Here is a 24,947-nt window from a genome sequence, read left to right as displayed (position 1 = left end):
TTGGAAGCACAAGTTGGCGTGCTTGGGATCCTGCACATTCTTTCAGGCTGAATAACCGCGTGGCAGGATAGCATAGGGGCCGAGAGGTGGCACTGTGGGACTCACACTGTCTGGATCTTGGCGCTGGACTTTTAGCCGCGTGACCTTGGACAAGCCGTTTGACCTCTTTGTAATCTCCGTCTCTTCATTGGAAAGACTGGGATACCCATGCTTCCACAGAAGGGTGCCGAAACTGTTCACTGAGATCATATATTCATAGTGCTTAGAATATTACCTGGCCCTGTAGCACACACTGAATCGATGTTAGCTATTGATGCTATTATTATGATTATCATTGTGTCGAATAAACTCCTTTTCTTCATTTTCTTCTAGGTAAAAATGTGAAAACAAAAAAAACTTAGTAACTTTTGTTTTTTGTGTGGTTGGTTTTTTTTTTTTTTTTTTTTTGGTCTCCTCTAGCCCAAGCCACACTGTAATATATATTTGTGAACCCCAGTATGGAATGTTGTCCATATGCCAAGGCCATTGCTTCTAAGAAAGGCAGTTTAAAATGGCTTCCCTATTAATAGAATATAGGTAAAAAGCAGAGATAAATAGATAGTATCTCTTTTCACAAAGACATTACGATTCTGATGGAACATTCATAGTCTTACCTGAGCGTTAAGACAAAGGTTAAAGCAGCAAAGAAAAGCAAGGTGTGTAGCAGACGGAGATTCAGTTTGGTGCAGAAACCTAAATAGCGACAGGAAGCAGGGCTCAGGCGAGGTCAGCTAAGCATAAAATTTCATAAAACAGAAATATCGTTATTTTATCTAATGCTGATCCTCAGTAAATTCCACATTTGTTACGCAAGGCACTTAATATATGTCAAAAAGAAAAGCTGCCTGTTTGCTTTTCTAAATGTACCGTGCTGCGTTGGGTCAGACCTCAAAATACTGGTAGATCATGCCCCAAACAATTCTATTACGAGGGCTCTAAGACAGATGAGCGGTAAGGACTCTGAGAGCAGAGGGCCCGGTTTAAATCTCGGCCCCACTGCTTCCTGACTTGTGAGCCTGAGAGAGTGACTTAACCTTTCGGAGCCTCAGTTTCCTTATCTGTAAAATTGGGCTAATAATTATACCTGCTTTATCAGGTTATTGTGAGGAATAAAGGAAATAAAGCACTTAGCACAATTCCTAGTACCGTACACTTAAATACACGAATATTAGCTAGTACTGTTATTCTCATTAAGTCGGTTATTGCTTAAGCCAATAAGTGGTGGTTGGAAGTGTGGCCTCTTATACCGCTCATGCCTCATTATCTGCGGCAGACCTCAAGGCTGGCCTGCTCCAGCCGATGCCTGCTGTCTCTCCACGTCACCACCTGTGACTGTCTGCCACACTGGGCTTCTCTCACATACACCTAGCGTCTTCCCATTTCAGAGCTTTTTGGCCTTTGCCCCCGACTTCCCTCCGTCTTCACACGGCCTGTCTCTTTCCAAGGTCATTTACTTGGACCGTCCTTGGCCACTGCATTAATTACCTATTGCTGCATAACAATTTGTCCTAAACTTAGTGGCTAGAAGAAAAAAATTTTTTCTTACAGTGTCTGTGGGCCAGAAATCTGGCTGGAGCTTAGCTGGAGGGTTGTGACTCAGAGTCTCTCACAAGGCTGCAGTTGAGGTGTCATCTGGGCTGCGGGCATCTCGAGGCTTGAATGGGAGATGACTCACTCCCGGGCTCGCTCACGTGGGACTGCCGCACGCCATGGCATCTGGCTTCCCCAGAGCAAGCGGTCCAGGAAAGAGAGCGCTCAGGATGGATGAAGCCAGTCTTTTTATACCCTAAGCTCAAGGACTTCCCATCTCTTCTGCCCTATTCCGTTTGTTAGAAGTGAGTCAGTGAGTCCAGCCCACACTGAAGGGGGGGTGGGACTTTACAAGGGTGCGAATATTAGGAGGAAGGGGTCCTTAGGGCCATCTCGGAGGCTGCTGACCACAACTGCCTTCTCCAAGTCACAAACCTCCATCATTTTCTATCCCCGACCTTGCTTCGCTCGGACCTGTTACAGTCCTCACCGTTAACCGACGTGATGTTATGAGTTTCTCAGTTTGTCCTCCGACTCCATTTAAATACAGGCTCCCAGAGGGCACGGGCTTTGTCCCCGTTTGCCTGCGCCCGGCTCGGAGGAGGATTTCATTAGGCTTCTTCATGAATGAGTGAATGCGTGTGCGACTGAATGTCAGTGTCTGGGTGTGACTGCCGCCACAGCGGGGACAGACCGACGATTTGTGATGACTTTATTCTGTACACTCATCGGCTGACACTCGCATATGTAGGCACTACAGTAAGAAGCTTCGACAAGAAAAAAGTCTTGATTGAGGCGAGGAAGCATGCCTCTCCTGGGGCTTCGATGGGAGGAGAAGAGTCCAGGTGATAAGCAGCATAAAAGGTGGTTAGTTATACTTTGTAATCTGTTTCGTTTCTGATGCTGCCATTTCTTACCACTTGTATCCTGTGCTACATTTGTTACTTTTGCTCCTATGGCTAAAATAATGGGCAGCCCATCTCCTGCTTGCAGTTTGGACGTTTGGGTTTGCAGCTGCAGCAGGAACGAAACGGTGCTGATTATCCTCGGGATCTCGTCCCCAAGGATAATCCGAGAATTCTGGCGGGGCAAAAAGTTCTACGGTTATTGTTTTGGGGTACCACGAGGTGGAATTCAAAGCATTCGATTCTAAGATCTGCTGTTTTGCCAGTGCCAGATAATGCATTCATTTCCTGACCAGCAGCCCTGCTAAATTGACGCCATTTATTACAAGGAGCATTGCTTTGGAAAAATACAGAGTCTGTGCATTTTTCTTCAGCAGCTGTTTTGGAGTTCTGCTGCGTTCCAGGTAGTAGCTTGCGAAGATGAATCTCATCTGGTTCCTTCCTTCAGTTTGCAATCAGGTTGGACCCAGGAGCTGTGTTTTATTGAAGGAAAGCTGTCATTTCTTCTAATGCTTCCACCTTCTTTAAAATTGTAGCCCCTTCCCCAGCACCTTAACTTTGAAGCATCTCCAGCCCCTGCAGTGGTGCCTGGCCCATAGTAGACGCTCAAAAATTATCAATGAATGGATACAATGTGGACTCAGTTATTTTTTTCATTGAATATCCTAAGAGCTGAATTTGAATTCGAAAGGCCGAAATAACTATCCTATAAGCTTTGGGGTTGAAAACCACGCATTTGCGGTCTTCAGCTCTGTAGTTTGTCACATGTAGATAATTGACAACAGGCTGGGACTGTCAGGGAGGAGACAGACTTAGGAGTTCATTTAGGCAAAAGGTGCTCATGACCAGATCAGGCAAAGATAGGGTGCCAAAGGAGGGGCCTGCCCAGAGGGGACCCGGCAGATCTTACAGATGGATCTGCTAGGTGGTGGGTGAGTCCAGAGCGGACACCTGAGCTAGGAAGAGTTGAGCATGTTGTTTATACACATCTAAAAGGCAGGACATTGGACCTGGAAAGCCAGATCTCACAGTGAGACTGGCCCCCGAGGCAGCCACTGTTGGGATCACCTGCTGTACTTTACCTACTGTATGGCTTCAGAGTTCACAGGTCAATAATATTGCAAAAAATAAAATCTAATAGGGCAAACCGATATACAGTGGCCTAGGTTTTATTTTGCCTTTGACAATGGACTTTTCCTTACTTTGGTGGAAAAATGTCAGAAACCTCAGTTTTTATATGGCCTGGTAGCATGTGAAGGCCTCCAGTGTGTGTCTTCCAACCCCACCAAGCACTTAGCTCAGTTCTGACATTATCTGCCTGGAGGAGGTGGCACAGATCTCATAGTCCGTCCTACAAGCCTGTGCCCTCTCCCCCGACCTCCCACCCCCCACACACACCTTCAGACTCCAACTTCAAGTTCACATCTCTTAATTTCTCACTGCCGTTTTTGGTAAGTTATATGGGATCTCAGGATAAATTTTAATTGGAACTTAGATTTCAAGTCAGGATCACACATCACTGAGATTCCTCATCCAGTTATCACAGATCTTGCTCTGCTTGCTTACTCTGTCCAGCCTACTTGAGCATCTCTCCCAGTACTTGAAAGACTTCAAAGGTGATTAATGTAAAATTGGGGACGTAACCGTCAATTATCTCATTCCCTGAAGATGGAGAAAAAAATACAGTCATCGTGATCTTTGCCAGAGTAAATGAGCTAGATTGTGTTCTGATCAGATCTTGTCATTGAAGCCCCTCAGACTTGGTTCTACAGGTTTTTTCCTGTTTTTTTTTGTTTGTTTGTTTGTTTGTTTAGTTCTTTACATGACAAAGATTACACGGTGTCCTTAAATGGATGGGAAAATTGAAGATTCTGGGGCCCATGGTTAGAAACTGTTCTGCCAGAAATGTCTGTCTTTAGAAGTGTCAGTCTACAGGTGTGTCACTGCCTGCCGCCCGGACGTGCAGCAGACAAGTCGAGTTCCCTTTCGGTTGTCTTGTTCTAGTAAGTTGGTCCCCACCTGAGAGCTCTGTGCTTCAGAGCAAGCCATGACATGAGGAAGCCAACTGGGCTCATTCTTAGCCAGAAGCAGACATCCTGACAGACACGTAGCTGTGACTGGAAAGTCGGAAGCTGATGAGCCTGGCCAAGTGGGGGACCCAGTTTAATCCTCCTCCAAGGTCGATAGTGTTTTTCCCATTTATAGAAAAGGAACTGAGGTCTGCAGAAGTTAAGTAACCAGCCTGAGGTTATGCAGCTTGTAAGTAGGTACCCACCCAGGAATGCCTGACCCTACCTGAGGCTCGGCTCTTAGTGTCCACGGTGTCGCCTGCGTTACCTCCCTCAGGTACACATGGAGCTTCGCCAGAGCGTGTGCCCCAGAGAGCTCTGTTTGAAGGACCAGGCAGTTGACCAGTAATCCTGGCTGATATCTGAGTCAGGCCGAACCGTGCTGGAAACCGGGCTGCTTGTCGTACATCTCAGCCGTGAAAAGAGTCAGGGAGTTAAGGTACCTGGCTAAGAACCCCAACACGGATGTATTATTTAATAGTCGGTTCATGAAAATAACAGTTTTCATATTATTAACTTTTTATATTGTACAGTTCTCAAAACATAGAAACGTCCTCACGGGTAGGATGAAACAAGGGAGTGTGTAAATTGGAAGGATCGTGGTAGAGTTGGGTAGACCGCTTGCTGCTTGACCTTGGTCAGCCTCCCCAAGCCTTGGATGCCTCATAGAAGGGGAGCAATAACTTCAGGGGCTCTTCTGGGGGCCCATGAGATAATTATATCATCCTGTTAACCAGTATTCATCTGGCTTCTACCCTTACACATTATAGTAAAAAGAGTCTTGTAAATACCCGGATCTGGGGCCTCCCTGGAAATGCTGAGTGTGTAGGAATTAATATGGAAGTTTAGTATAGGGCCCAGTTTCTGTCAAGCAAATGCTAAGGGGGAATTCTGAATTTAGGGGTTTGATATTTCAAATGAGTTGTGACAGCCTGGTCTCCACCATTTGTATGAATGCGGTGACTTTTGTCGTCAGCATAAGAATGTTTTGGACCTTAGGAGCAGGCCAGTTATGCTGTTTGGGTAATTAGCATGACCCGTCTCTCTCAGAATTTGACCCTGTGGTCTCAGCTAGATACCGGTTCCATTTTTAACATAGTTCTGAACTCTTCATTAGTGCGTGACTCCAGCTGGCCGCCCTGTCCCGAAGGACGGGTGTGTCTCAGCAGTCAATGAGATCGCTCTGACGTGGGCGGCGACTCGAGCTCAGCAGTGGGACAGGGAGAGGAGAGGGCGGTGTTTATGTTTTTTGATATGTCGTAAAATGAATCGTGAAACATTTACTCCTGAACATGATTTCACATTCCCTTCTTGGCTGTATCATCCCACGTAAGTAATTTCTAAGCCCCTAATAATAAAGTGCTGGCTCAGAGTTGGCTGCATCATGACTGTCTTGCATCTGGTTTCCGATGCCCAAGTCACCCGTTGTGTTTCTCTCTGCGCTTTTTTCTTTTGGCTGTTGATATAGTGTCTCTGTAGTCTGATTGCGCTTAAAGGTTGGATTGATCAGCAATGGAATTTTCCATGCTTTGGGCTTTTCTCCGGCAGCAGCGAGTACCCATGTGCTGGGTCCTCCCTTGGTTGTCCCCACAGGCTTCTTGGTGGTCCCTCCCGTGCAGGCGAATTCAGCATCTGTAAGGATGTGTTTGCATCTTGCGAGCACCCTACACCTTCTGCCACCTGCGAGGGAGGCACCTCTGGAGTCTTTACAAGTAAAAGTAAAACCTCACTTGCAGAGCTGTGTGATTTTCGCTGACTTGTTCAGTGTCCCATCTAAGTTCAGGACTTTGCACTTTTTTGTAAACGTTTTCCCCAAAGGAACACTACTCCCAAAGTTAGTTTTGTGTGCCTATCCTAACCGCTTAATTCTATCAAGTGCTACATTCTAGAAATAGAGAGTTTCCCCCCCAAACACCTATATGTCTATTAACTTAGATATTTTTAAATCGTAAAAGGGGATTGAAAATTATCTTGTGCTACTTCGATTCATCGTCATACAAATTAGTATCTGAAAAACAACTTGAAACTTCACACAGGAGGGTTCATAGAGTTAAGAAGTTACCGATTGGGTCCAATAAATCATTTTTTATAGTAGATTCTTGTACTTAATTACTGATGTAGAAAATACTGTCTGTGTGTAGATACACTGTTTTTTTTTTTGTTGTTTTTTCTTTTTTTTCAGAAACCCTCCTGGCTAGTTTTGTAGAGAAAAATGCCATCTCTCTCAAAGTGCTCTTTGAAACGTAGAATGTGAAAGCTAGAGAACACCTGGCGGTCAAGGTGTGCCCAGGGCCGCAGTCCACCTGCGGGAGGACGCTGCTCAGAGAGGGCCGCACCCCCCAGCACCCCAGCTCTTCAGCGCCCATGTCCCGAGGCCCCGGGGCCGTCCTTGAAGCTGTTCTGCTGGCTGTCCAATGCAGGCCCCCTCATTCTCCCCTGTCATCGTGTGTTGCTGGACGTCTAACAATTATCACTATCTCTTCTTCACGGGTTAAAAATTGCTTAATTCGGTTGATGACAGGTGAATCATTTATCTTGAAATAGCATCTTCAAGAAACTAGTTTCTATGTGTGTTTTAAAATGATGAAAACACTTTTTTAAAGAGCACGAATCCAGTAGGGAGGCCTACACATTCTGGAACTTTCCATCTTCATTTTTTTTTCCACCCCTTGGCTCTTAGTTCTAAGTATATTTTATAATCATTTGATGAATCAGACACTGTGATCTACGAAGGGTGGACAGCTTGTCTCCTAGCAGATTACTGTGGCCTTGACACAGCTGAAGGAAGTAGCTCCAGAGGGGGTTCCTGCTGAATAGGCCATTCCTGGGGCTTCCTGCTGAATAGGCCATTCCTGGGGCCGAGATCCAAGAACTGAAGCACTGTGGACCGTCTGCAAACAACTGCAGGTCATTGGTACGAAGAGCAGTTCGTTTAAGATTAAGGGAGTGGTTTACAGACCACGAGTTCGGTGCAGTGGTGTTTCTGGTATGCGGTGTGTTTATCAAAGGACAATATGCCAGACTTCGGACCTCACCGAGGAAAGCCGTAGAGGCACACTCGGAGGCTTTCTGTTGTCACGTTTTCCTTTGTACAGTTGGGTTTTTTCCTTTTAGCACTTTGAGTGGCTGTTTGCTGAGAGTTTGAATTTTATTTTATATTTCTGCTCACTTGGCCTTCTGTCATATTTTCCTGTCTTTTACTAAATTCAAGCAGCCGCCATATTAGCTTTCTTCTGCTCTGATATTGGCTTCCTTCTACACCCATCTTTCTAGATTTTAAGCCATTTTTGCTTTGCAGTTTTCATCAGTTTTGTTCTTTTGAGCATTTGTGCTTTTAAGCTCCAAGCATTTCAGTAGGGAGTGTGTGTGTGTGTGTGTGTGTGTGTGTGTGTGTGTGTGTGTCAAAGTTAACAATTGACCTATCAAACAGACGATGCTGGTTCCTGGTATGGTGAAATTCACAGGCTTTTCTATTCAGAGTTAACTATTTCTAAGTGAATTCTCCACCACCCCACCCAACCTCCACAAAATTATTTCAGTTAAAGATGTTTTTTTTTTTTCATAATTTATATAAAATTTACCATGGTACATTTAATGAGTTCTTATAATATGAACTGAAATGAATCGCTGTGTTTTCTGTGTGTGGCTCCTTAATCAGGATTTAAGAATAAGTATTTGTAGAAATACTTGCTACTTTGAACATGAGGTCATTTCATTATGAGGTGTCTTATGAACTGAGAAATAAAGCATTCCTCTAAGAACCGAACTAGTAGGAATCAGCCCTCATATGAACTTAGGAAGTCATCCCTCTGCCCGAATAACCCACCCTCAGAGGTCACCGGGAAAGGAGGGTAGCTATGGACATTTGAAGAGGTCGTTGTCTAGGTAAAGGGACTAGAGTGTTACCTTCACTACACAGTTCTTGCCACGAATACGGATAAGTACAGTGAAATATGGCTGCCACCCCTCTGCTTGCCTCTCTCACCAGACTGAGCTTCCCGAGGGCTGGGACACGCCGCAGTACTGCAGTGGCGTAAGGGTCAGGATCCTGGGCCCTGGAGTCGACTCCTGGGGTCGCGTCCCAGCCCCATCGCTCACTGGCCGTCGGGCCTTCTAGGTCTCGTGACTCTTCTATATTTTCTCCTTATCTCTTGATCTATGAAGGAAGAGTTACGTAGGGGAGTCCTGAGGATTAAATGTGAGCTACACGGTCATAGGCACTGTCGCCATTATTATTTTTCATCGTATCTCTAGAGGTATCTATATATCGACATTCAAAGGAGAATTTCCTTGAACCTGGGCAAGAAGGGCAGGTTCACACATGCAAACACGAGTAGATGTGTATCACAGACACGAGTAGATCCCTCTGTCAACTCGGGACCCGGCACTCGGTGTAATTTACAACCCAGGAAACACCCTCCACGTGTCTTGACTTGCATCTCGAATCAGAGGAAACTTGAAGACGTGGAGATAGCTGGGTGGCACCACTCTTGACCTTGGAGCGATACTGCTTTAGGGTACAGGAAGGATTTGAGCCGCGGAAGTGTTTAGAGAAGACACATTAACTTGTCGAAACCTCCTCAGTATGAATGCAGCAGATCATACTATAAGAAAATACAGTTTCCCAATAGTGCTGACCTTACATTTTCTTGCTGTCTTTGGACTTCAGTTCCTGGTTCTGGAGGTTCTCATGACTTAGCACACTGTTAGGAATAGTTATTTTTGGAGGCTGAGTGACATATTGCTCATACGTGTAGGTCTATGTAGAACGGATGGGAAGTTTAATACTAATTCATTAGTCATTCTGTTATTTTGCAGGGAAATTTTAGAAGATAAAATTTCGATTTTCAATTTTTGACCTTTAAGGGTAATTTACATTTTGACCAATATATTAAAATTATGTCCACGTTGAATAGTTACGTTTGTTTTTAATACTTTAGGTTATTATAGTCCATAGAACATAATTTATGTGAAAATGTTGATTATAACAGTGTAATTGGTGATTTTGCTGAAATCAAGGTAAGAAAATAAGTTTTATGGAATAGATAATATGTAAATTATGTATGTCTTTATTTCTGCATTCATCGAAATGTTACCACCTCATTAACAGAATAATCAAGGTATGCAGTAAGTTAACTCTATCATCCCTGATATTTTGCTGACTTTCAGTCATTTAAAAAATCATAGCTTGACACGTTTTTCTTTTTGTTGTAACGAAGGTATATTTGTCATGGTAGGAGGAAGAAGTCTATTTTATTTGACATTTTTAGCTTATTTTATAACTTTTAAATACTTGGAACTGGGGCGTGTGGGATTTTACGTGCGGAAGGAGAGGAACCGTTACATCTGTCGATGTGGAGGAAACGGGGGTTCGGGGCAGGCTCGGGGAGCTGGTAACATCTGATCTCTGTCCGCTGATGAGGGTGTGGCTGGAGTGGACAGCTGTTTAGACACAGTGTAACTCAAGCAGAGCTCTGCCACGCGGGTTGTCGGCGGCTGTGGGGCTGCGGCCGGGCTGGGTGTCCTAGCCAAAGTGGCCTTGGAATGTGGTCGCCCCCCAGGGTGTGGAACGCCTGGGCAGGCCTCGCAGAGACAGGCCGGTGGCCCCCCTGTGACATCGTGATGACTCTGCATTAGCATCCTTGGACTCCAACACTAAAGCTTTCAGTGCAAAGCACAATTAGCATCTTCACTGAGAGAAGGAGTTTGGAGAATGTGAACATATGTGAATGAAGTGGGCTTTTACCCATTTGCATAATGAAGCAAAAGAATGATATTTCAAAACTAAATAAAGGCCATTCATCTCTGATTGGTAGCACACGAAGGAAAAAGTATTTTCTAGATCTAAAATCTTATGATTTTCAAACCGCCCTAAAGAATTGAAGGCCTCAGTGTTCACAGGAAACAGGCCAGCCCTGCCCCATCATCGTCTATAGTCAATCTATTACTACTGTGTTGTAATATAGAGCAGTAAAGACTGAAAAATCTAAATTCCGGTCTTCAGAAATAGATGACAGTATTTAGGGCAGCCAGAGCTAATGCAAAATGAAGAGAATTCCGGAAGGATAGGACCAGAGAACAGCATCTCGAAGTTTCGGTGACTTCAGTCAGTGTCTGCAGTGTCCCCTAGGACCTAACATCTGATGCTTTTGAGGCCGTGTGGGACTGTCACCGTCCTGTTCAAATCTGGCCACTACGTAATACAGCGCCCAAATTTTGTCCTGTGGTTTCTGCCGACCCACGTGATCACAGCCACTAATTCTGCAGACTGGCTACGGACCCACAGCTGTTTGCAGGGAGCAGCAGTGACCCGAATCACCTGTTATAGTTTTTCATCAGAATGTTCCATGGTCTGACATCACATCCTTACTGAAGATGAAGTAACGTGTCCTGTTTCTTTCTCCATGCCTCATTACTCCATTCCAGGAGGAAATTTAGATTGCCATAGTGACGTTTCTCTTAAATTCTACCCCGTGCCTTGATGGGTAGGTAGTGTGTGCGGGCGACAAGGGTGTAAGCATGCGCCTTCGGCCTTGGTGAAGTGCTGGGCCTGCCAGATGCCTGCCTAGCACACTCACTTCTAAGTGTGTGCGCGCTTGTCACCAAGGCTGCTTCGTTCGAGCACAAGACCTTCAGAGTATGACTTAGCGCCTTATTTGGACCTCTTTTTCTGTCCATCATGTGACAGATACTAGACTTCACAGTTAGTCGATCAAAGATGACTTGGAAAGCATCTAATGGTCAGTCTTAGTCCACCCAGGCTGCTAGAATGAACACCGTAGACTGGGTGGTTTAAACAACAAATATTTGTCTCTGACAGTTCTGAAGGCCATGAGTCTGACACCAAGGTGTGAGCAGCTTTGGTGTCTGGTTTGTGGACAGCCATCCTCTCACGGTGTCCTCACAGGACAGAGAGCGAGAGGGAGCTCTCTGGGGTCTCTTCCATAAGGGCACTAATCCCATCGTGAGGCCCCACCCCCTGAGATAATCACCCCAAAGGCCCTGCCTCCGAACATGGTGGCAGGTTTTAGGGGTTCAGGATTTCAGTGTATAAATTTTTAGTCCATACACTTTCCTTCATCGTTTCTCAAAAAAGTGTATGCAGACCCATCTGGCTGTCTTTTTTGACCAATTACTTGATATTTACCTTCTCTAATTTTATTTATTTAAAAATCTTACTTTTTTATGTTCATTATTCTATTCGCCATTCGATTTCTGTTGTTTCACTTTAGTCGCCTTAAATTTCTTGCTACCCTTTCTATGTACCAATATAGTTAACTCTCAGTTGATGTATGTGAATAAAACACACACACGCATACAGACACACACGGACCTAGATAACTCAAAACTAATTTATTTGACTTGGGATTTTAAGATGATTGTGCACCAGCTTTGCATTCCCACTGGGTTTATTTAAGCTGCTATTACGATCAGTTTACATTCCTTAAGCATGTACCAGCTGGCTAATGGAGCGAACAGGCAGGCCTGAGGAAGCTGAGCGAGAATGGAAAGTTGGCTGTAGATGACACACAGACGGATCACTGAAAATTGATTGTAGTTTGTTCTTGTGCCCAGAAAACTGTCTGCTTAAGGACCTAGCTTTCCTGGGCTTCTCGTTTGCATTGAACTTTATATTCTAATATAAGGAATTTGTTTTATATAAAAACCTTTTAGATGCTTAAAGGACCTAACTCTAAAAATTCCTGGACCTAAAACTAAATTTATGTCTGAATAATTTTTTTAATTGTTCAAGTTCTCTATGTCCTTTGTTCTTCCTTATTCTTCTGTTCGCTTTTCCTATATTTTCCTTTTAGTTTACACTTGTTTTATCATCTCGTTAAAAAACCATCTTGCTTCACGATGTCGATGTTTCATAATCTTTGATAATCGAAGTATTTAGCCTCTGTGATGATGTGTAATACGAACTGGATTTGCTGTTTCCTTCCCCGAGGATTCATTAACAAGTGTTCCAGGCCGTGGTAGTAAGGAGAATGATCTGACTTTCTGGGGTTTTTTTCCTCCTAATTTTGAAGGCGATGTTGTCTTTCAAGGAGAGAACACATGATTGCCAGAAGTCGTTTTCCTGTTTGGAAATGAAGCCCTGCAGAAGGAGCACGTGCCCGAGAACTTGGGTTGGGAGGTGGCGAATGCTCTGCGTTCTTAGGACATCACGGCGAGCCGTCCTCACTGTTTGGGCCCCTGCAGGATCAGCCTGCCACCCGGTTCCCCTCAAATGACAGCAGAAGCAGTGGCAGCTCCGTTAGGCCTTTTTTTTTTTTTTTTTTTTTGCCTTTTGATGATTAAAGAGAAAAAAAAGTCTGTTCTAGAGCTTGCTGTGCAAATGTTTGTGGAGGAGGTTGGAAGCGTAATAGAAAGATCAGAAGATGTATAGCCGTAAACCCATGGGTTTCGTCAAACTGGTTACAGATGTGTAGCTTGGGTCCACGCCAACCATCCGGTGTGGGGCACGTCTTCCCACGTTTGCTGGGGACTTAACCCGGAGAAGAAGGGCTGACTGGCTGTCATCCCCACCCAGCCTGAGCCCCGCCTTGTCCCATCTTTCAACACTGGCAAATTCGTTTCACCCCAGGCGGGCTTTCTCATACCCACGCCTTCTTTTCTCTTTGGTTGTAGTCATAAATACGAAGGTTTCCTTAATTACGGAAGATAAAGGTAATAATAGTGCTGGAGATAGTTTTGAGTGACATCAAAACTGCGGAAGAATCAGCATCAAACTTCATAGCTCTGCCTGATGCGTAGAATGTGCGTCCAGGATCTTTGCAAGCTTCCTGATGGAGCGTTATTTCCTGCCGACGTGCAGCGTTTCAGCTGGATTATGACATAAACTGGCCTTTCTGGGCAGGACCAGAAAGCTGGCCAAACATTTTAACAGTTTTATGAAAAAAGGTGTTCTGGTTTATTTATAACTGATGCATAGTTTGTTCACATTGAGGAACTGGCCAAACAAGTATTTCCCTGATGTGTTTAACTTTCCGTCGTCAGGGGGACAGCGAGCACGTGGTAGATCCAAGTCAGATTCATCGCCTATGCCGAATGCCAACTCTAACTGGAAAATAAAAATTAAAAAAGAAGAAGAAGAAAAGATGACTACCTGTTTTTATTCGGAAACCAGCACACTAATTGATGGGAATGGTGGTGGGTGTTTGGGATATTTTTACCCTTTGTTTTTTTGTACTTATATCTATAAGGGTGAAAAAGGATCTCTATTTCGGAGCGAGGTAGGATAAATCTTTCATGAAATACTGTGTGAGGCAAGCCCTCAGATCTCATCAGTAGGATGTATCATCATTTTAAGGAGGTGGAGGAAGGATATGTGGTGATCAGATGTACTTACCTATTCGTGATTCCCGAGGCTGGGCTGCGAAGCGGAAGCCGATGGAGCCTGTCCAGGCTGGCTCAGTGTTTGGTTCTTCACTGACCCTGTCAGTGGGCCCTCCCGGATGGGTCGGAAAGGGTCAGCCTGCCGCTTTAGCTGAAAAGGCATTTTTTAAAGCTCTCCCTATTAATTGGAGTTTATTTTTTAAAATGTGCAAGTTATAGAAAAATAGATATATCCGTTGAAAATTAAGCGGGTGGTGAAATAGTTTGAATACATACTATGAGAAAAATGGAATAAATACAAGGAGAAACATAAAGTTAAAAAAAATTTTTTTTTTTTTTGGTGACTAGAGGAGGATGATGCAGTACACCACTGTATTTTCTCATAAATATTGAAATAATAGTTGTCCTTTTAATCTATGCGTGTGCTTTGATAAAATAAAAATATGAAATAAAACATTCTTACAAACTAACAGAATGTCCATATTTTAAAATGACAAATAGTGTCTATAGTAGTACTGTTACAGTGTAATTAAATGTTTTTATAGAGAATCAATATATATAGTTATCCAGTTTCAAAACATCCCGGTTAGATTTATAGTTCTGTCACTAGACTGTATTTGTTTGCACCTTTCTATCTCTTTTTTCCTCAGGCTTATTGTTTATATGTTGGAAGTCATATTGGAGCCAGGGGCGATCATCCTCCTAATTTACCATCCATAGCACCTTGCACAGTCTCTTAGACATAGCAAAGTCTCACAATATGGATGATGAATACATTTTCTGGTTTTTAAATCTCTCTCTACAAATTTTATAAATAATACATTCACCTTTGAAAAAATAGAAAATTCAGAGAAGCAAACTAAAAAATAAAAATCACAGAAAAATTCGTCTTACCATTTTGATAACATCCCTCCAAATGTTTTCCTATGCAATATATACATGCAAATAAATTTAAAATAAAATAATCTTTTACACACTGTTTCGTATCCACCTTTATATCCTAAATACGTTATGACTGTCTCTCTGTGCCAAGTATTCATTTATCTTCCTTTTTAACGACTGCCAGATCTTCTGCTATGTAGATATGCCATGATTTATTTAACCAGTCCTGTTTTAGTAAACATTTAAGTTTTCTAGTTTTCTTTCCCTAGTTGTTAACAAGTTGTTTAATGAGTATTCTTGTACATATAGTTTTGCATACTTAGTCGACTTTTTTTTTTTAAGGATAAAGTGCAATTTTTAGGTCATTAGATATGCATTATTTTTAAGGCTCTTTATCATGTTGTCAAATTGCCCTCCAGAAACGTTATTGCGGCTTCGGTCCCCATTAGTAGAGAAAAGAACATCCGTTTCTGTACTCCCTTGCCAACTGATAAGCAAAAAATAGATTCATCAACGTCGGGTTAATTAGTATTTCTTAGAATAAAAGTCCTTTTGAACATTTTTAATATGGATTTAATTTGTCATTTCGTCTTTAGTTTTCATTGTTTTTTCCCCTTCATATAAAAAGTTTCTTTTTAATTTTTATGTATTCGACCGACTAACCACTTAAAAAAATTCTTTTTAACACTCTCTCCCAATTTTGAAATTTTATGTTTCAAAAGCTGTTCCTTTCCCAAGATTACATACATGGAGTGAATTGATTTTCAGAATTTAAGGGGTGACTCCCTCTCAAATTTCTTCCTTTTTCCCATCAGGAAAGCAATAGAAGAGCTGCTTAAAGAGGCAAAACGTGGGAAAACGAGAGCAGAAACGATGGGTCCGATGGGTTGGTAAGTACTCGAGTGATCTCCCTTAAAACTTAAAAATAACGCCTTAAAGAGAAAGGTCTTCTCTAGCATGCGGAAGGAACGGAAGACCATGGACTGGCGGGACTCACCTGAGGCGAGAGGTAGAGGAGGTAGAGGCATGGCTGCGGGCTGCGGGCTGCGGGCTGCGGGCTGCGGGCTGCGGGCTGCGGGCTGGGAGCTCCGAGAGGACAGAGAAGTGGGCTGCGGGGCGCTCACGGAGGACGTCTGCCATGATTTCATCGTCCCTTTGGTTCACAAATGCCCACGAGATATGCGGATGCTACTGTGCCTCACGGCACCTGCGGGCCGGCGATGCTGCGTCGGCATTCCTTGGTTAAGAATTCTGTTTGAATTATAGGCATTAGTAAATTAAATTTTACTTAACAGAATTCTGACCGTAAGGTCGATCGTGTGACAATTCAGCCGTGTAGAACTAACGTTTACCTTTGCAGTTTCTATACAAAATAGAGCTGGTGAAAACTTAGTATTACAAACAGAGGAAGAATTTAGTCTTAAGATTCAAGCCTGTTCTTTTAAGCATTACTTTAGCAATAGCATTCACGTTCAATAAATGTTCCGACTTTAGAGCTTTTATCAACAATTTAAGATTTACTGCGGAGAAGTACTGTGGGCCATTAAAGAAGAATAAAATATAAAAATGAGACAGGAGTAGAAGCTGGACTTCTGATATACCTCATTCTGTAGATTTGACTTAGAACCATGCACGCGGTTCACATAAAATAGAAAACAAAGTTTATCAAGGTTAAATAGAGGGAAAAGACAATACCTAAAAATCAAGCAAAATAAAACAAATGGACCTAAATAAGCCATTTAGTAGATGGCTTAGCCACACATGGAGCAACTAGTTCACATTATCTGAAATTTGACTCTATTTCCAAAAGACAAAAAAAGAACTCCAAAGAAATCTTAAATTGTCTTCAGTCATTACCTCGTTAGTAATAATACTGATATTGTTATTCTGGAAATATTATGTAGTAGGATAAAGCAAATAAGTAAATATGTATTTGCTGTAACTACCAGGATTTTTAAGTGCGAGGTCACAGTCTCCAGAACCGCCCTCGCTTCATACTCCAACTGCGAGTTCAGGCTTCCCCAAACTACCCTCGGCTTAACGGTTACAGTTTATTGCAGAGAAAAGGTACAGATGAAAAAAGCCAAAATAAGAGATGCGACGGGCATGGGCTGGCAGATTTCCAAAGAGCAAGCTTCTGTGGTCTTCTCCCTGTGGAATCAGGACACATACCCTCCCCATCAGCGTGTGACTATGCATGGCACATTGCCAACCACAGAAGCTCCCTTAAGCATTCAGAATTTTTATCGGGGTTCAGTTACTTACGCACAGTTGATCAATTGATTGATCGATCGATTGATTGATTACGTGCATGGTGGAGCTTAGTCTCCAGGCTAACCAGTACCACGTGACCCGAAGCTCCCACCTGGAATCACATAGTCAGTCTTTCTGGCTTAGTCAGCCCTTCCTCTGAGACTAGATGTGGCAGGCGCCACTCATAAAGGCCACCCCAAATAAAGACATTTCTATCAGGTATGACATTGCCTCCCAGATTGAGATTCCATCTGAGAAGCCGAGGGCAAAGGCCAGAGCTCTCTGCGGGCAAGACCCGACTGTTTACTACACGGGCAGGAAATCTTGTCACACTAGTGAGCAAACTGTCAGTGACTACCATAATTGTGTCAGAAAGACTGAGGGACCAACGTGAAAGACCTCCCACTAGTCAAAGATGAGATAATTCGATCATCAAAAAAGAATGAAGCTACGATTATTGACATACTTAAAACACGAAAATCCATAAGGTGCCTAATGAAAGTCCATAATGAATTCACAGCGAGGAGCTCAGTGGTCCCCCCCTGGGTGACGCGAGGGAACATTCATGAAACTGGCGAAGAGTAAAGAAGAATAAGGCATTTATCCTGTTTCCTGTACACATCATACCACGTGGTCACAAAACAATTGAGGAAAGAAACATTCCTTATAGAATTACAACTATTAAATGTTCAAAAGACTGTAGAATTGGGATGATCATAATTCTTAACATCTCAATAAGAAGACAATCTAATTTAAAGCGGATAAAATGTTTAAATAAATTGCTCCATCAGAAATGATACAAGATGGTCCAGCAAGCATATGAAAAGATGCTCAAATCGTTAGTTATCAGGAAAATGCAAATTAAAACCACAGTTACCACTGCTCATGCACTAGAATGGCTAAAATTTTTAAAAAAAGCCAACGGTACCAAAGAAAGATGAGGCTGTGCAACTAGTCGTTGGTGGAAATGTGAAATCGCACCTCCACTTTGAAAAACAGTGACAGTTTCTTACGTACAAGACAGAATTATTCTGACCAATTACCAGAGAATTGAAAACCTTAGATCACACAAAAATCTGTACGGTGATGTTCGTAGCAGTTATATTCATGGTAGCTCAAAACTGGAAACAACCCAGATGTCCATCAATCGATGATTGGATTCACAAACCAGTCATGTCTATGCATTCAGTACTACTCAGTAATTAGAAGGAAAAGAGCTACTGGTACTCACTGCGCGCGTGGATCTCGGAAGCACTGTGCTGAGTGAAAAGGAGCCAGACACAGAGCACTGTGCGGTGTAAGATTCCATTTGTATGACATTTTAGGAAAGCCAGAACTACAGTGACAGAAAAGAGATCGTCGGCTGCCAGGAGGTGGGGCGGAAGAAGGGGTTTACCGCAGAACTTTTTTGGGTGACGGAGATGTTCTGTATATTGATTTTTGTGATAATTACATGACTCCATACACCTGTCAAAACGTACAACGCTCTTTACTCAAAAGAATTAGTTTTATTCTATATAAATCGTACCTCAGTAAACCTGATTTAAAAAAAAAGAATGTCATCATTTTACCATCCCGAATGATAGACAGGATCTAGGTAAAGAGCATCAATGGCCGCTAAGTCCATCGGATGAAACGTGATTGGGGAACTCTCTGATGACCGGGTCGGGCTGACAGCACCTGAACTCGTGGATCAACCTTGAAGCCATAGGAAGAGCAAACCACCACCTGTAGAACACCCTTATCAAAACATCGAACCCAGATCCCATCAGGGCTCCAGGTAGAACTTCTAGTTTGCAGGAAATACAGAGGCCAGAGGAACACGTTAAATGACACTATAGGGATAAAACCACAAAAATCCAAAGTGTAGGGAATTCTACAGGACAAGCAACTCAGTTTCTTTAAGAAATGAATCGCAAGGAGAAAAGGAAGAGGAGGAGCATCCTGTGAATTAGGAGGTTTGAGGCACATCAAATAAAACGTGTACCGTGACGGGCTCCTTATCCAAACTAACAATCGGGGTATTTGATGATATTAAGGAATTAACGTCGATTTTTAAAAACATGTGATAATGGTATTGCTGTCACTTTATTTTTAAAAAGCTATTTTTTTTAGAAATTCATTCTGATGTATTTATGGGATAATAAAATGAAATATTCCAGCGTGAGTCACTCTGTATGTAATCTATGTAATCATCTTAGATTCAATAAAATACCTATCTCCTGGGAGGGTGGCTGTAAAACTTGGTGAGATAATACATATGAAAACAACTCCACAGGCACCTGACGGAGCGGTCGGTTCGTGGATGTCAGCTAAATCTGGTCTCATCGTCCTTCTCGCCCTCCTCTGTCCTTTGCACAGTTCAGCTGCCTCTCCTAGTGGGACCCACATCGGCATGACCTTTGTTAGGGACAGGCTGTTCTGGTTTTCGGTGTAAGGCAGGACCTCGATCAGGGTGACGAGAGTCGTCGGTCCAATCTAAGGAGTCAGCATAGAGTTAAATGGTAAATTCAGCTGACTTGACGAGTGAATAATAAAATATCCGGCAGGGTTCTTTTTCTGCGAGGGGTGTTTGGGAGGGTCGCATGTGTCCAGGCTGCTCTCCAGATGGACGTCACGCACCCCGACCACCTCGGGGCCACCTGTTGGCTTAGCAGAACTTTCTCATAGTACAGGTTTCTCGGTGGCAGCTCTGTGTCCCCTGGAATGAGTGATCACATGCGCAAGCATCTTGAGATCTGTGGCGGTGTCAGTGTCCCCTCTGGCTGTCACATGAGTTAGGGTGGCAGTTCTACAAAGTCATCGAGCGCTCGGGTTCCTTCCCATTTTCCACATCTCTCGACCGTAGAGCGTGCTGCTTTTCCCCCCGCACTGTAACAGAGTAGCGCCATCACGTGCACCTTCCCTTAGCAGAAACGAGAGGAGAAGGAGGCACGCCCCCTGCCCCAAGGCCACCTCCCACAGGTGCGCGCGCCATCGGCCGGGGTTTAGGTTCATGTCTACACCTAGGTACGAGGCCAAAGATTCAGTCTGGGTTTTCCCAGGCAGTCGTGTGCCAGGCAAATATCCGGGGTGTTTTTATTATAAAAGAAAGAAAGAATGGATAGTGGGGGACAACGAGCAGCCTCTTCCCAGAAAGGAGGGAAAAGCATGATGAAAAGGGACTTCAGGGTGGCAGGCCAAGCAAGGCGTCCCCGAGTTACAAGAGGTCCTGGGAGAACAGGATGTGGAACTTACATTTTCCCGTTAGTTTACGAGATGAGAATTTCTGCCGACATTGCTATTTTTTTTCAATTGTCGTATAACAATGGTCCGCAAACTGGTTTTAGGATCCTATACTCTCTTAAAAGTTATTGAGGACCCCAAAGAACTTTGTCATGTGTGAGTTATATGTACTGATGTTTACCGTATTAGAAATTTAAATTGAGCAAGTTTTACAGTATATGTTAATTCGCTTTAAAATAATAAACTCATTACATATTAAAGTAAATATTTTAATAAAAATAACTATATTTGCAAATATACATATATGTAGAAAGAGAGAGAGAGAGAGTTGAGTGGCATCGTTTAATATTTCTGCAAACCTCTTTACTGTCTGGTTTATTAAAGACACCTGGAAAATTTCATAGCGGCTTCTGCAGTCTATTGGAATGTGTTATTTTGGTTGAAGTAGATGAAGAAAATCTGACCTCTCACAAATATGTCTTTGGAAGACGAAGAAGTATTTCCATAGCTTTTTCAGAAAATTATGGTATTTCTTAATACTACATTAAAACTTTGCAAGTAACCCCAACGAGGGGTAGTTTCTTAAAATTTTTTTATTAGTCACCCCCGGCTTTATTGAAGTATAATTGACAAATAAAATTGTCTATATTTAAAGCACACAGCGTGATGATTTGAGATCTATCTATATAGTGAAACCATTACCATAATCAAGTTAACGCATCACTTTTTTTAAAATCTCTTAGCAAAATTCAAGTAAACATAGGCATATTCATCGTCTATCGTTGCTGTAACAAATTACCACAAACTTTTGGTGGCTTAAATAACACAGATTTATTCTTTTATAGTTCTGAAGGTCAGAGGTCCAAAATGGGTCCCACTGGGCCAAAGTCAAGGTGTAGGCAGGGTCGTGCTCCCTTCTGGAGACACCAGAGGACAGAGTCTATTTTCTTGCCTTTTCTTATAAGTGTTGGGAACCTGTCTAATTTGCTTTTACTAGGAAACTCCAGTTTTATCATTGGCAATGAATTCAAATTAAAACTTCTAACCACTGTGAGTTATTTTCCTTGAAGCGACAGGCTCTCGCACATCTGAACAACCAGCTAGTTCACCTTGCAATTCGAGCAGTCACGCGAGCGTTTTTTCTTGAGTTAGCTCTTGGTCCAGCACACCCTGGAGGATGTGGGCTATGTATGAAAGGCGTGACTTGCTTCTACTCCTTGTTGGCCCTGGGAAAAAGGCATCTTCTCTATCACGCTCATCCTGGGAGAACTCCTGTTTTCTCGTCTGTTTAATTGTGTGTGTGTGTGTGTGTGTGTGTGTGTGTAAATTAAAACTTCTAACCACTAACCCATTGGTTCACAAACTTATTTGCACATTTGAAATCATCTGGGAGCTTTTAAAAATATGTGCCTGCGTCATATGATCAAAGATTATGAGTTTGAGGTATGGCCTGAGCTTCGGAGGTTTAAAAAGATACCCAGGTGTTTCTAAAGGGCACTCAAATTAGCAAGCCCCCACACTGGCCCGTTTGAGAAATGAACGACACCAGCCTGCTCTGCAGCGTTCGGAGCGTTCCCACCCTTCTCCAAGGCAGACAGTGCGACCGCATTCAGCCGGTCCGGTGTCCCCAGACCCTTCCCTGCCACGTCGACCTCCATGGCCAGATCTGTGAGGAACAGACGATCTCTTGCTTCCCACTGGGCCATGGTCTGTTTTTCTAAGCATCTAGAAGACGTTTGTATGTGCTTTAAATGTTCACATGGAGCTGGAGCGAACGACGTGACTTTGCCCCCCGGATGTCTCCAGAATGATCTCAGTGAGGTAGCTGCGTCATTGCTGGAAGGAGATCGCTGAATTTAAAGAAAGGGCAAGCAGGATGCTGTCTCTATTTTATAAAGAAAGAGGCCGTTCGGTGCTGTGTAATTCTCAAATGTATTTTAGCAAAAGGATCTTCTTAGAAGTGTATTTGACAGAGGCTGCAAAGTAGCTGAAATATTGACTTGTTTTTAGTCAACATAAAGGAATTTGTAAGCACATTTCAGAAATGTGCTCAGCTTCTTTGTCTACAAAGCTGTTTTTATTCTGGTCACATGGACTTATTTATATAGCCCACGATAATCTATGAGTCTAGTGTCTGCGGAACTTCAGCCTTATACTTAGAAAGGCTTGTCATTTGGTGCAAAAAGTTCCAGAGATTGAATCTGACAGAGAAGGATTCTTCAGTTTTCTTAACCCAGTTGTTTTAAGGGACGTGACACTTTGGGGTGCTTTTCTGTTTGGGTGTGGGGTCAGTCTGGCGACACCTACATTGTTCTTCTATTTTATGTCGTCAGATTTGCTGATTGGGAAGCAAATAGTTTCTCCAGTCCTTATTCGGGCACGTGGTTTTTCACTCATCTGAATATTCACCGAGCATCAGTAGGTATGTTAAGAGGCCAGGTGAGCTGAGAGCACAGCCATATGCGGGAACCAGCAGGGAGGGGCTCAGATCTCAGAGTGCCGTAAGTCTGAGGCTCTTGGCGGTGTCTCGGGGCCACTGAGATCCAAAGCTTTTCCCTTACGGATTCACAACATGGGGCCCGAGTAGGTTTCCTAAGGCCCAGACCAGCTTCCCTGTCTCCGGCCTAAGGCTCGCGCGCTGTGGGCGCTGCCTCTGTCTGTGGCTCGTCACCTGGCAGCGCACAGGGCATCTTGCTTCCTGCCCCTGCCACCCGCACATCCAGTTCTGGAAGAGCACCAGGGAGCCGGCACCTGTCACCGCTGTACCACACAGCGGCACCTGGGCCTGTGCTGCTGCGGGAGCAGGAGCCAAGGCCGTGGCCGTGGCCGTGGCCTGGCCCAGGACACCACCACACACGTATCCACCTCTGAACTTCACCGCCCCCCACCCCCACTCCTCTTGGTGCTCTCTCGAACAGCGTCCACACAGAAACAGCCTGCTATCTCTCTTCGCTGCAGGACCTAGCGTAATGCCTTACGGATGAAAGATTCCCAGATTTGTAACGGTAAACACTATTGCTGCCGATGTGCATCCCATTGCGTTTGGGTACAGCGTTACAGAGTGCGCTGAAAACCTGCCTGGGCCTGCCGTACGCAGAGTCGTTACGGATTAGCAGCGTGGTAGCAGAGATGGTGACGCTGTCAAAGGATTGCCCAGGTGGCCACACGCTGAGGCGTTCGAGTGCCAGACTATAAACTGGCACTGTGGCCGGTTGTGGTAGCTGTGGCAGCTGTAAACAAGTGAGCTGTGATTGACCACAGCCTCGGGGTTTAAAGCAGCACCCTTGTTCCGTGGGGCGCTGGGCCTGGCATATTTCGTCCCACGTGGTTATTTTAGACTTACACAGCTGTGCGCACAACGGAAGGTGAGATGCTGTCTCTGGGGTGGCCACGGGTTTGGCTGGAGGATAAAGGAATGCGCTGGAACGCATTGCACGGACCTTGCTTCCGTGACCCCAAGGCCTCCGTCTCCCTCGCCATAAAAATAAGATTTTTTTTTTTTCTTTTACTTTCCCACTGCCTGTTGTCCTTCCCAAATCTCAGAGTCAAGTCAAGTGCGTTTGGGGAGTTCTCTGCCTTGGCCCTTGTCCTTGGGCTTGTGAGTAGCCAGCTGTTCTCAGCCGACTTGACGCTGCGCACGGATCTGCTTCGCGGTGCGTGTCCTGGACCAGGGGCCTCGGCCACGCGTTGCTGGCAGGCTCTTCTATGGCTCTTCCCCAGCTGCTCCAGTTACGGGCCGTCCAGTGAGACCGCAGCGTGCCTGCCATCCCCTCCCGCCCCTGGGGTGGCGCTGGGAAGGTTGGCCGTGGAGTCAGACCCCTCCGGTCCACGCGCTGCCAGCTCGCGCTCTTGGACAAGCTGCTCCTTCTCTTTGGTCCACCTGTAAAGTGGCTGACAGTCAGAGCCAGCAAGCGGGACCACGTGGGCGACGTGATGGCACAGGGCGGTGGCTTCACGGGTGCCGCTTAGCGTCGCCGTTGCTGTTATGCCTTTTTTATTTTTATCTTTTCAGTTTATTTTTTTATTTACGTATAGTCGGTATACAACCTTATACGAGTTTCTGGTGTCCAGCCTAGCGATGCAGCATTTTTATACCTTATAATGTGGCCACCCCACTAATTCTGGTAATCAATCGCCTGTCCCCGTGCCAACTCATCGCAGTGTTATTTATTGGCTGTGTCCTCCTCGTCTCCCCCAGCCCCCCACCCTGATGTTCTCGTGGGCTGGTGAGCACGTGTAGCTAGCTACTCGATGGGTCATGTTCATGAGACTTTTAGAAACCGGAAGCGGCAGGTGTAAATGTGTAGAACGTGAGTCGTTCCCGCTTCCATCCTTCAGCGGCAGAGAGCCCAAAGCATTCAAATCTGGGGAGAAAATTCCATTTGTCTTCCCTTTTTTGTTCTCTAGGTTTGTTTTACAGTTCACTGTTTTTCATAAGTCGAGTATGATAACCGCAGGGAAAAAAAGTCCCTTATTTTTTTGCAAATTATGTTAAACAGTGTGCTTACTCAAAAAAAAAAAAAAAAAAAAAGATGGAAAGCTCGCAACCTCACCTTGAATCTTAGTCCTTCCGATGGCACATACTGTAGGACCCGCCTGTCCTGAGCTGTCAGGACCCGTCACACAGCTTCTGGCCGACAGCTTTGGAAGAGAAGGGCATTGCTTCTGTTTTGAAGTTTCGCTTAGGTGGAATGCTGGGTCT

The 24,947-nt window shown here is 44.2% G+C and overlaps 1 protein-coding gene across 1 annotated transcript in view; it reads left to right on the top strand.

Annotated features, from left to right (window-relative positions):
* LOC105292103 (protein POLR1D) overlaps window positions 1-24,947 on the top strand; it is a 39,441-nt gene that overhangs the window by 7,315 nt on the left and 7,179 nt on the right. Inside the window, exon 2 of the mRNA XM_011360207.2 lies at window positions 15,583-15,657. Within this exon, the coding sequence (XP_011358509.1) occupies window positions 15,583-15,657 (75 nt within the window). The remainder of the gene's footprint in view (window positions 1-15,582; window positions 15,658-24,947) is intronic.

The sequence above is a fragment of the Pteropus vampyrus genome, unplaced genomic scaffold, assembly GCF_000151845.1.
Source record: "Pteropus vampyrus isolate Shadow unplaced genomic scaffold, Pvam_2.0 Scaffold52, whole genome shotgun sequence".
NCBI classification, from domain to species: Eukaryota; Metazoa; Chordata; class Mammalia; order Chiroptera; family Pteropodidae; genus Pteropus; species Pteropus vampyrus.
Note: the sequence above shows the minus strand (reverse complement) of the source record. Positions and strands in the feature narration are given on the sequence as shown.